Source organism: Rhinopithecus bieti, unplaced genomic scaffold (genome assembly GCF_001698545.2).
Source record: "Rhinopithecus bieti isolate Rb0 unplaced genomic scaffold, ASM169854v2 scaffold_82942, whole genome shotgun sequence".
NCBI lineage: Eukaryota > Metazoa > Chordata > Mammalia > Primates > Cercopithecidae > Rhinopithecus > Rhinopithecus bieti.
In genome coordinates, this window is record NW_016830201.1 from 1 (window position 1) to 11,941 (window position 11,941).

Consider the following 11,941-nt stretch of genomic DNA (forward strand, 5'->3'; position numbering starts at 1 on the left):
CCTGGCAGGTGTGAAAGGGGACTGGGAGTGCCCACTTCCCTCTGTGAGCGCCACTGCAGTTCACCCAGCACCCTACCTCGCTCTCTCTGGACCTGCTTCCTCTTGCTGCTGGCTCCTCCCCATTGAGTAACAGCCAAGTTGCTTTGGTTTCTATTTCTGTGTCAAGTCATTCCCTCTACAAAGGACTTCCTGGCAGGTGTGAAAGGCAGCGGTGGCCACAGAGGCGGTGGAGAGATGGCCCTCAGCGGTTCCCAGGCTCCCTACCTGAACCCAGTGAGTTCTGGGGCCGTGGGCACAGGGCTGCCTCAGCCAGGGGGACACAGCCCTGGGGCTCTGAGGAAGCAACTCCTGGGTGGCAGGAGATGGGGTGGGGCATGCCAAAGAGAACACAAGCAGGGCAGAAATGTCAGTGGAGGTCATCCTGGCACACCTGTGCCATGCTGAGCTCGCTCATGCCTGGAGGGATGCTCATCCCCACGAGTCATGGGTTTGACAGTGTTTACTGAGCTGTCCTGCCCTGTCCTGTGTGCTCAGGGGGAGAGGTGTAGAGCGGGACGGTTCATGTAAAGGGGAAGCAAGCACGCTTCTGGGACAGTAAGGACACTAACGGGCATGGTAGTTAAGGGTGCTTACTGCGAAGATGGCCTCCCTGGGTCCAGTTATTTACTGGCTGGTGGTCTCTGGGCCTCAGTTTCCATATCTGTAAAGTGGGAATAATACTTGAGCCCCCCCACTCCCAGGGTTGGGCTATGGATTAAGGAGGTAGTGTATCTAGTGTGTTTGAACGGTGCCTGGAACACTGTCAGAGCTTTGGGAGTGTTTCGTGTTATTGGGAGTCTGGGGGCAGCAGGGAAGGCCTCCTGAGGAGGTGTCTGTGCTCTGAAGAGTGAGGCAGAGTTAACCAGGCATGGGCATGTGAGGGCATCTGCAGAGGGGCAGTCTCAGAGGTGAGAGGGGGCGAGGACTGTCCCTGCAGTGTGGGGTCAGAGGGCTGCAGGTGCCTTGCTGAAACTCTGTGAGGCTTACGAGTCCCCTTCATTCACGAGAAATCCAAGGCTCAGGGAGGCGAAGGCCAGTTGCCAAATGACCCCAGATGGGAGTGGAAGCCCCAGGAGCCCAGGAGCCTTCAGGGGTCACTGTCCTCGGCCGGGTCCTGTCATAGGATCTCACCCCGCCTTGGCAAAGAGCTTCCCAAGGGGCTGGAGAGGTGGGCTGATGGGCCTTTCCTGGGTGGGGAGGCAGAATGGGAAGGGTGGACAGAGGCAGGGTGCTGAGGGCAGGGAAGCTCCCAGGGCTCACCTCAGCAGAGGCCAGGGTCAGGCTTCGGTGCCCTCTAGTGACACTGAGTCCAGAATGAGGCTGCCTACGTTCTGGTCTGCAGAGCTCAGCTCTGCTTTCTAAAATCCAGACAGGAAGTGAAGAAAGGAGGCCTGTCTCCTCCTGGCTGTCACCAATGACCCCTCAGCCACCCTGTGGAGGCCCCCAAGGTAGAACCTGCACGGAGGGAGTGGGGGAAGCTGGAACAGGCTGCCGGTGCTGGGTGGGCCTTAGGGTCAGAGTGTGCCACCTTGGACATGTCACCCCATCTCTGGTTTTCTGTCAGAGAGGGGATCCCAGAGCTTCTTCCAGGTTCTAACATATCATTCTGGTAAATGGTTTTTACTTTCTAATCTTTGGATTCAGAAGGAAAATCCTCCTATAGACATCAGAGAGTTTCCGAGAGTTAAAGCAGGGCCTTGAAGCCCAGACAAGAAAGACGGTCAGTGCAGCCCCCATGGGTGTCCAGAGCACCCCTCATCCCACAGGGCTCCCCTGGGTTAGGACACTTAAGCCTCACTCGGTGACCCCTCTGGCAGTCAGAGCCACGCTTCCTCCACGTGCCGACAGTGGGGGAAGGTCACGCGGTTCACTGTCCTGCTGAGGAGGGCTGAGGGCCGATGAGGGCCTGGCTTGGAAACCTCACTCCCACTTCTTTTCTGGTCTCATCTAGCTCAGCCTCTTTGGAGGGCCAGGGGGAAGCTGGAACCACCTGCTGTGTGGCCCAGGAAGCACTGGGAGAGCCAGGAATAAAGACGTTCTCAGCTTCCTCATGAGAGGAAGCCTCTGTAGTGGTTAGAAGTGTGGGTGCTGGGGTTCAAATCCCAGCTCTGTTGCTGACCAGCTGTGTAGCTTTAGGCAAGTGACTGAACTTTTCTGTGCCTCAGTTTCCTCATCTGTAAAAGTGGCCGGGGTTGCTGTGAGGATAAATGTTCCTGGTCACGCCCAGAGCCCTCATGGACACACATGGATCCAGATGCCACAGCAGCCTTAGCTGGGCAACATCTAAACAACACATTTGTTCTTACAGTGTTGGAGGTCAGAAGGCTAAAATCAAAGAGTCGTGAAAGGTGGCCAGCAGGACCGTGGAGCCTCTGAGACCGCGGGGCACCTTCGCTAATAGCCACATACTGGCTCCTGCTGACGGCAGTCTTGGCCAGCCAGGCTGAGCTCCCTACTGGCGGGCTGAGCTTGGGTGTCCTCTGGTGATGCAGAGTACAGAACAAAGCCGCCCACATTCTGGTTCACAGGGCTCAGCTCTGCTCTCTAGACTCCCAGATAAGAAGAGGAGGAAAAGTCCCTGGTCTCTGGGCACAACTAGGAACAGAGAGCAAGTTCTGACTCAGCAGAGGGATGGATTCGTTCCATGTAAAGAGCTGCACTGTCAAGGCCGGCACGAGCCGGGGGCTTAGCTCACCGCATCACACCCAGTCCTCTCAGAACTCTGCCGGGTGGTGTTACTGTCCTGCCATTCAGAGGAGGGAACTGGGGCACAGGTACATCAAGCGACTTGGCCAATGTCAGAATTGACAGTGTACAGAGCTGGGAGGTGAGCCCAGGCCCGTGGGACTATAAATCTAGTGTAAAAATCCATCCTTCTGCACCCTGCAGAGCAAAGGTAGGTCCGGTTGTTTTCCTGGGTTTCCTGGACACACAGATCTAAATTCCACAGCAGGCTCGGCTGGCCAATCTTAAAACAACAAATTTATACTCTTAATGATTCTGGATGTCAGATGTTAAAATCAGCTTGTCAGCAAGGTTGTTTCCTTCCAGAGGCTCCAGGGGAGAATCTGTTTCTTTTCCTTTTCCAGCTTCTAGAGGCTGCCTGCATGCCTTGGCTTATGGCCCCTCCTGCCATCTTTAAAACCAGCAGCTTTGTCCAGGCGCAATGGGTCATGCCTGTAATCCCAGCACTTTGGGAAGCTGAGGCAGGAGGATCTCTAGCCCAGGACTTGGAGACCAGCCTGGGCAGCAAAGTGAGACCATGTCTCTACAAAGAATAGACAAAAATTAGCCAGGTGTGGTGGTGCATGTCTGTAGTCCCAGCTACCTGGGAGGCTGAGGTGGGAGGATCATGTGAGCCTGGGGAAGTGGAGGCTGCAGTGAGCTGAGACCATGCCACTGCACTCCAGCCTGCATAACAGAATGAGATCCTGACTCAAAAAAAAAAAAACACACAAAACAAACAAACAAAAAAAAAACCCAAAACCAGCTTCTTGCTTCTGTTGTCACATCTCCTACCTCTGACTTTGATCCTCCTGCTCCTTTTTATAGGACCTTTGTGGTTACATTGGGACCACCTGTAAAATCAGGACAATCTCCCCATGCCAAAATTATTAATTTAATCACATCTGCAAAGGTCCTTCTACAACATATTCACAGTTTCTGGGGATTTGAATCAGGATGTTTCTGGGGGGTGGCCCACTGATACCCAGTGTTACAAGTTTCTTGTAAATTCTTCCAGAGATATTTTATCTATAAATAAATAAATCCAAGTCCATAGCCTTCCCCACCCACTTTTATACAAATGGCATCATTCCATATTGGCGCTCAGAGTTTTCCTCTTTTCTTTTCCTTTCTGTCCTCTTTTTCTTTTCTTTTGAAGGCTACACAGAACCTGTTATATTATATGGAAATACCCTAATTTATTTCACCTTTTTCCTGTTGGAAGGCTTTTAGGCTCTTTCCAGTGCTTTGCTTTATAATCCTTTGTGTTATAATGCTGCAATGAATAACCTTGTTTGTAGGATAATATTCAATTTAAAATCTCATTTTTCGGGCCAGGCATGGTGGTTCATGCCTGAAAATCCTGGCCCTTTGGGAGGTCAAGACAGAAGGTTCACTTGAGCCCAGGTGTTCAAGACCAGCCCTGGCAACGTATCGAGATCCACTCTTTTCACAAAAATTTGAAAATTAGTGGGGCATGGCATGATGGCATGTACTTATTTGGTCTCAGGTATTTGGGTGGCTGAGGTGGGAGGATCACTTGAGCACAGGAGGCAGAGGCTGCAGTGAACCACGATCACACCCCTCACCGCACTCCAGCCTGGGCAACAGAGTGAGAACCATCTCAAAATAAAATAAAATGAAATAAAAGTCTTGTTTTTCAGAATTTGGGGGTGCCATTTAAGACATTTTGAAACCTCACAGAACTTTTTTGGGGAACTTGTTGCCTTGGAGATTAGCCTGCCCTGTCCCACCCCCATGATCTGTACTTGCTCTTTCTGCCTCCTGGCTTCCTTAGTTCAGCCTTGTGTGTACTTGCGAGCCCGTGTCCATCACACTCTGCCTTCAATTCTAGATGCTGTGGTGTGAATACGCTTGAACGGAAGCCGCATGCTTCCCAGGAGGGTGTGTATTTTCAGCGTTGACTCTCATGATAGTATGAAAGGCTCTGGAGAGAATCACAGGCCTCCACAAACAGGCAAGGGGGAAAATGTTCCACAGACGTGTTTCAGGGACAACAAGCTTCCCGATCCTAGGCCATGCTGGTCCATAACTGAATCAGGCTGACCCTCCTACCCCCACACCGCTGGTGTAGACAGGAACAAGAAAGAGAAGTCAGAGACACAGAGAAGCTGTGATTTCCTTGAGGTCACTAAAGTATTTAATGGCAGAGTTCAGACCTGATCTGAGGGGCAACGAAAGACACCACCCTCAAATCCATGGGGAGCAGAGTCTATCTGAATCAGATCCCAGATTTCCTGGGGCTTTCACGGTGCCAGGTGTGTACACTGAGCTAGGATGGGTTTCCCAGAGTTCTGTGTGGTCACACGACTCAACAATGCAGACCAGAAAGCAGTGGCCAGTAGGCTGAATTTGGCTGGCAGGTGTTTTCTGTTTGGCCTGCACAGTGTTTAACTTGTTATTATAGGAAATTCAAACATGCAGAGAGAATTGTACCATCAACAACACACACCCATCACTCTGCTCCAACAACGATCAACCCAGGCCTATCTTGCTTCATCCTATACCCTCCCTCGCTTGCTTCCCTTCCCACCCTTAGATATGTGGAAGCAAATCCAGAGATATCATTCCACTGCAAATATTTCACTGTGTATCTCTATAATATGGGAATTTGGGAGGTTTCATTTGAGACAGGGTCTCCCTTTGTTGCCCAGGCTGGAGTGCAGTGGTGCAATCGTGGTTCACTGCAGCCTCGACCTCCCAGGCTCAAGCAATTCTCCTGCCTCAGCCTCCCAAGTAACTGTGGTTAAAGGTGTTCACCACCACATCTGGCTAATTTTTTAATTTTTTGTAGAGATGGGGGTCCCACTATGTTGCCCAGGCTGGCCTCAAACTCCTGGGCTCAAATGATTGTTTTGCCTCGGGATTGTGGATGTGAGCCACTGTGCCCAGCCAGGAACTTTTACATAATCCTTTTTGACAAAATTTTCCCCAAGAAATTAGAAAGTATTACCAAAAAAAAAAAACAAATCCAGGTTTCTGTCTTCTCTTAAAACTTCGGAAGCTCCGCCAATCCTGGGCCCAGAAGGTAATCACTGGTTAGCGCTGAGTAGATGTTGACTTTTCAGGCGAGGGGTGTGACGTCTACTTTGCCACAGTCCCCACCACTCCTTACCTGGCCGTCTGACTCATAACACGTCACCTGCCTGACTCCTTTAGGCATTTAATTTGTGTTGGAAATTGACCTAAAGGAGATATTAGAGAAGACATTAAAAACTTGCAGAATGTGAAAATTAGCCAGGAGATAGAACTGTGCTTTAATGCGAGTTGTAGAACCACACTGGATATGAGACATTTCGGAATAAACTTTGAAAACTGGAAGTACCAGTTTGTGAATTTTGCTCAGAGAGAACAAGGTGGGGGGTGGGTGACAGTGGAGAAGCATCTCCTATGTGCCAGTCTCTTTTACCACAGGCTTTCTCTCACGAAATCATCAGTCATATGCAGTAGGAGAAACACCTTCCTATTTTACAGATGAGGAAACTGAGGCAAAGAGAGGTGAAGTAGGCTTCCCAAGGCCACTCAGGTCATGAGCAGCAGAGCTAGGATTCAGACCTGACTCTGAAGTGATGCATCCTCACCATGGCCCATCGCTCCTTTAAAGAGCCCCGGACAGAGAATTTGACAAAGTGGTAGCCCGTGGGGCCTGGGATGGGTGGGGAAACTACTCTAGGGCTTGGGGCTGCTGAAGGCCTGAGGGAAGGAATGGGGAACCCGGGGGCAGAAGCAGAGGAGGGGGCTGCCCCACGGCTACAGAGAGCATCTGGGAAGAGGCTCTGCTGAAGGTGGCCAGGAGGGCAAAGGTGACGGTGGCCATTGTTATATGGTGGTGGTGGGGAGAGGGACATGCCTTCCTGTTGTCCCTCTCAGGTGACCCTCTTGGTGGAACCTGCAGACCCTTAATGGGTCCCTTTGCTCCCTTGAGCCTTCTGAGTCTCCAGCCAGGGCCCTGGGCACTTTGCTGGGAGCTTGGCATGAGGTCCAGCAGCCCCCATTACTACCTAGTTCCTTACCAGCCCACGGCGTCTGCCTACTACTTCCCTGCCTGGAAGGAAGGCCTTCAGCCTGGTGCGTTCCTGATGCAGCCTCCACTGCCTCTCAGACTCTCACACAAGCTCAGCTCCCTGTCGTGTCCTCTCAGGGCCAGGCTTCTCCTTATCACAAGCTTAGACTGTCTGAGTAACTAATTGGATTTGTGTCTGCCTCCACACAGATCCCTAAGACTCCTGGGGCTGAGACTCTGTCTATACTGGTCATAGCCGCACCCCATCCCCTTGCATGGCGCTGTCACACCCAGGCCATTTGACTAGGGCGCTGGAGGGGAGCAAACCCCAGGAGGCCAGCCAGCCCTGACTGATGTCCCCAAACCTTTTCGCCTGCAAGGCCGTCCCGTAGCTTTTCTGGAAGCTAAATCCAAGGGTGCTCGCCAGGACGGACTTCTCAATCAAGCTGGTGCAAGAATGGGAAGCTAGTTCTCAGCTCCAGTGGAAGGCCAGGTGTGTTGTGTGTGTAATGGATGGAAATGTTTCACTCCAGCCTCGTCCCTTAGTAAACCACTGCCCGGGTTACTTCAAACAACATCCAAGCTCACGTGCCTGGCTCAGGGGAGGCCCAATGCGTCCCTAACCCATGCCACAGGACAGCACTCCGCAGGCACAACCTGCAGCCAAGGGCGCCATTAACCTGGACTCCGGGATGAATGGGCCCCTGGGAGCTGGCGGTCTAAGGAGGGAGTGGGATGGTCAGAGTTGGAGGGTTATGTTCTGGGTTGAACCTTGCACACTGTGACTAAGAGTTACAAAAATCAAACTTCCTCCATTTCCCATCACTGCTCTCATCCACTCTGAAGCTCTCCTTCTGCTAACGTGAAAATATTGAAAATTGACATTCAAAGTAATTTGGTCTCTTTTGATTTCAAGGCCTTTTCTGGAAACTACTAAGTCCATTCAAAATACTAACATTGTATCAGGGCAGTTTCCCACTCCCTCCTCCCTCCCAAGATGGGCTGACTGGGAACACAGAGGAGCTCACATGGCTTCTCAGGGGCTGGGAGGGCTCTAGACCCTCAAGCAGGCCTGGCTGACCCCTGCTGAGGAACCCCGACCAGGGGGCACAGGAGTGTGCAGCTCTCTCCTGTCTTGGTGGAAGACCACAGGTGGCTGCCTGCTGAAGTCTGCGGGGCCCACAGAAGAGCCTCTGGTCTCATGGCTCTCTCTCGGAAGCCTCTCTGCCTCAGTCCCAGGGGACCTCTCCTTAAGACCTTCTGGGCCTCGCAGATCCCAGCTCAACCTCAGCTCGGCCACCTAGATTCTTGGTGACCTCCTCTGCCATTGCCATCCTGCTGTGGGACTTCTCTGAGAGCCTGCAGTGCCCCCAGGAGATGCCACGGGCAGGGAGGCCCCGATCCCCCTGAACCCTGCAACGAGGGGAAGCAGGACCAGGCCTCTGATCTTCCACCCCTTCGTCTCTCCCTGTCCCTCAGGGCTTCCCACTCCCATCCTGTGGAATAGAGACAGATCCTACCTCAGAGGGCGCTCTCCTCTCAAGAGATTTCTGCCTCTCCCTTCCTTGGGGCAGGAATTTCCAAAGGACTACAGGGGTGAAGCTGAAGGACCCCAGAGGAAAAATACATGCAGAGATATTTCTAATGCAATCTTCTCCATTTATTCATTTAATTAATGAATTGTTTTCTTTTGAGACAGGGACTCTTTTCTTTCACCCAGGCTGGATCGATGTACCCAGTGGTACGATCATAGCTCACTGCAGCCTCGAATTTCTGGGCTCAAGAGATCCTCGCATCTCAGCCCCCCAAGCAGCTGGGACTATAGGCATGCATCATGATGCCTAGCTAATTAAATATATATTATATATATATTTTTTAAGTAGAGATGAGATTTTGCTGTGTTGCTCAGGCTGGTCTTCCACTCCTGGGCTCAAGTGATCTGCCTGCCTCAGCCTCCCAAAGTGTGGTGATTACAAGCGTGAGCCACTGTGCCTGGCCCCAATTTCACATGCTTTTTACATTTGTTCTCTTCTTTCCCACTTAGTCAGGCAAGTGCTGGCCTCCAACAAGTGTCCACTGGCACGGAAGGCTCTGTCTTCTAGGTGTGCTTAACAACTTCCATCTTTGGTACCAATCAGTAATCACTTTCCAAGACCTATGCTTCTTGTTTGCTCATGCCAGCACTTTGCCTTAGCCATTTTCTACTTATTTTTAGAAAATCATGCTGTAAAGGCAAAATGCAATAATTGCACAAAAACACATTGGATCCAAATTAGAGAAACATAAAGGATGCCAACCAAGCAGTCTCTGCCACGCAGGTTCTATGCAAGATCCCAGACAAATGCAGGCCACAGGCGCCAAGGCCCTCCTCGGCCATGCCACAGAAGACTGTTTGCTTTCCCTGGGCCTAGGTTTGCTGTGGACTTTCAGACTGGCTTCAGTGGAGACGACATTGCCTTCCACTTCAACCCTCGGTTTGAAGACGGAGGGTACGTGGTGTGCAACACGAGGCAGAAAAGAAGATGGGGGCCGGAGGAGAGGAAGATGCACATGCCCCTCCAGAGGGGGATGCCCTTTGACCTCTGCTTCCTGGTGCAGAGCTCGGATTTCAAGGTGAGCAGGAATCTCCTCCCCACCTCTCACCCCGGGGCCCTCAGCCCTATCAGGTGAATGGCCTTTAAGTAATCACTTTAATTGACATTCAGCCAGAGTGACACCACTATACAGATAACACGACCATTTCCTTGTAAGGTGTTACCCATGGCTGCGTAGTTTCCTTCTGCACCTTCACCTGGATCTACATACAGGTGCACCTGCTGCTTCTTTTACTCTGAAAATAAGAACTAGAGGAGTCACCACGTTGCTGTTTGGTGTTGTGTGTCTTTGAATTCCAAGCTCATTCCATTCCTCTGCTGTCACCATTCCTCCTCTCCAGGTCCCTCGTAATATTTATTTTTCAGTGACATTGTTCCAGCTTTTATCCAGGGTCTATTAAGGGTATAGTTTTGTAAGCACATTGCAAATTACCTTTGCAAGCAGAGTAGGTCTCTGGGCTTGAGAAGCCCGTGGGTAAGTCAGTCTGAGTATGCTTATCTGAGATAAGGATGTTCCCATCCACTCAGTATGCAACCTGAGGTCACCTCTCCTCTGTTCCCCATGAGTATTTTATGCATATATAAATAATACCCCGGCAGTCATAAAAAAGAATGAGATCATGTCCCTTGCAGGAACATGGATGGAGCTGGAAGCCATAGTAGGAGCAGAAAACCAAACACCGCATGTTCTCATTTATAAGTAGGAGCTGAACGATGAGAACACATGAACACAAGGGGGGAAACAGCACACATTGGGGCCTGGTCAGGGACGGAGAGCATCAGGAAGATTAGCTAATGGATGTTGGGCTTGATACCAAGGTGATGGGTTGATCTGTGCAGCAAACCACCGTGGCACCCGTTTACCTAGTTAACAAACCCGCACATCCTGTACTTGTACCCTGGAACTTAAAATAAAAGTTGAAGGGGCTGAGCACGGCAGCTCACCCCTATAATCCAAGCACTTTGGGAGCCTGAGGAGGACGGATCACTTGAGGTCAGGAGTTCAAGACCAGCCTGGCCAACATGGTGAAACCCTGTCTCTACTAAAAATACAAAAATTAGCTGGGCATGGTGGTGGGCACCTGTAATCCCAGCTACTTGGGAGGCTGAGGCAGGAGAATCGCTTGAACCACTGTGCTCCAGCCTGGGTGACAGAGTGACATTCTGTCTCAAAAAAAAACAAAAAAGTTGAAGGAAAATAAATAATAAATAAATGAAGCCCCAGGTGAGCCAAGACTAGAAAGACAAACCTACTGCAGTAAACAACCAGAAGAACGAAAAGCCCAACCACTGGGGCCCAGGAGAGACTCGGGTTGATGCCCTTCGGGTCACACACGTTCCTGTAACTGGCCCCACAGTGAGGCCCAGACTCAGGTCTTCATTTTCTAGAAGGAGGGTCCAGGAGCGCGGGGGGCGGGGGGTCCCCATCCCGGCCTGGGGCGCCTCCCCCGGAACACATGCTCTCCTCTGGCAGGTGATGGTGAACGGGAGCCTCTTCATGCAGTATTTCCACCGCGTGCCCTTCCACCGTGTGGACACCATCTCCGTCAATGGCTCTGTGCAGCTGTCCTACATCAGCTTCCAGGTCAGACTGTCCACCTGGCACCGGTCCCCGGGGCTGGGATGCAGGGCCCAGCGTAGCTGTGCGAAGGCCCTGCTGGGTGGACCCAAGCCAATCTCCCATACCAACACCACATGAAAAATGGGAAGATGAGGGTATGCTGGGCCCACATTCCCGCAGGGCACCAGCAGCTGGATGGGAGCTGCTGCTACCCTTTTGGCATTTGAGGGAGCTCCCTGGGATGAGCAAAATGCGCAGTAGGCCCTCAGCAAATCTAGGCTCCTCACCCTTTGGTCCTCATCTCTCATTCCCTCCTTCCCTGACTCTCTCCCCTGCGGGTGGAACGGAAGAGCTGGAGGGAGACTGCCCCTCTGCGCTGCTCACCAGAGCCTGGCCCTTTCCCCTCCCGCCTTGGCATGGCCCTAACCCCCTTGCCGCATCCCCCTGCCTGCCTGGTCTCTCCCTCTTGCCCCTGCCTCTGCCTTTCAGCTTCTCCTTGGCTCTATTAATGCTTTTCCTCACCGGCCGGTGCCTTTTGTTTTAACAGAACCCCCGCACAGTCCCTGTTCAGCCTGCCTTATCCATGGTGCCGTTCTCCCAGCCTGTCTGTTTCCCACCCAGGCCCAAGGGGCGCAGACAAAAAGTGAGTTCAACACAGAGGCCCTGGGTGGCTGAGCAGACAGCAGGAAGGACCCAGGGTCTGAGAGGCTGGCCCCAGCCAGCAGGTCATCAGGGCCTACAGGCACCATCTTGCCCACTCAAGAGTTCCCTGTTTCTGTCCGCTGGGCACCCAGAGCTGGGGACCTGGGAGTCACCCTGGATTCTTCACTCCCCCTTCTTTATGTCTCTCCAAGGCACCAATGTATCTCCCTCCCAAAGTCACCAACGTGGCCCAGGCCTCTGGGATTCCTCACCATGACGACAGGGGTCCAGTTCCCCACCTCCCACACCTAACCACTGCCACAGTGACCTTCTTATAAGCAAATCTGATCACATCCT

General features: G+C 52.1%; 1 protein-coding gene across 1 annotated transcript; it reads left to right on the forward strand.

Moving 5' to 3' along the window:
• The first annotated feature begins 10 nt into the window (after positions 1-10).
• On the forward strand, positions 11-11,935 carry LOC108524236 (galectin-9B-like). The gene is made up of 4 exons (XM_017865227.1): positions 11-273; positions 9,199-9,400; positions 10,856-10,966; positions 11,490-11,935. Exons 2-4 carry the CDS (start codon positions 9,332-9,334, stop codon positions 11,859-11,861), a joined length of 552 nt encoding a protein of 183 aa, XP_017720716.1. The 5' UTR covers positions 11-273; positions 9,199-9,331; the 3' UTR covers positions 11,862-11,935.
• The last annotated feature ends 6 nt before the right edge of the window (positions 11,936-11,941 follow it).

Excerpts from the sequence above, each read along its gene's own strand:
- LOC108524236 (XM_017865227.1), top strand. The coding sequence starts at position 9,332 with ATGCACATGCCCCTCCAGAGGGGGATGCCCTTTGACCTCTGCTTCCTG. Across the intron at positions 9,401-10,855 it reads TGCAGAGCTCGGATTTCAAG|GTGATGGTGAACGGGAGCCT; the intron begins GTGAGCAGGAAT and ends CTCCTCTGGCAG. Across the intron at positions 10,967-11,489 it reads TGTCCTACATCAGCTTCCAG|AACCCCCGCACAGTCCCTGT; the intron begins GTCAGACTGTCC and ends TTGTTTTAACAG.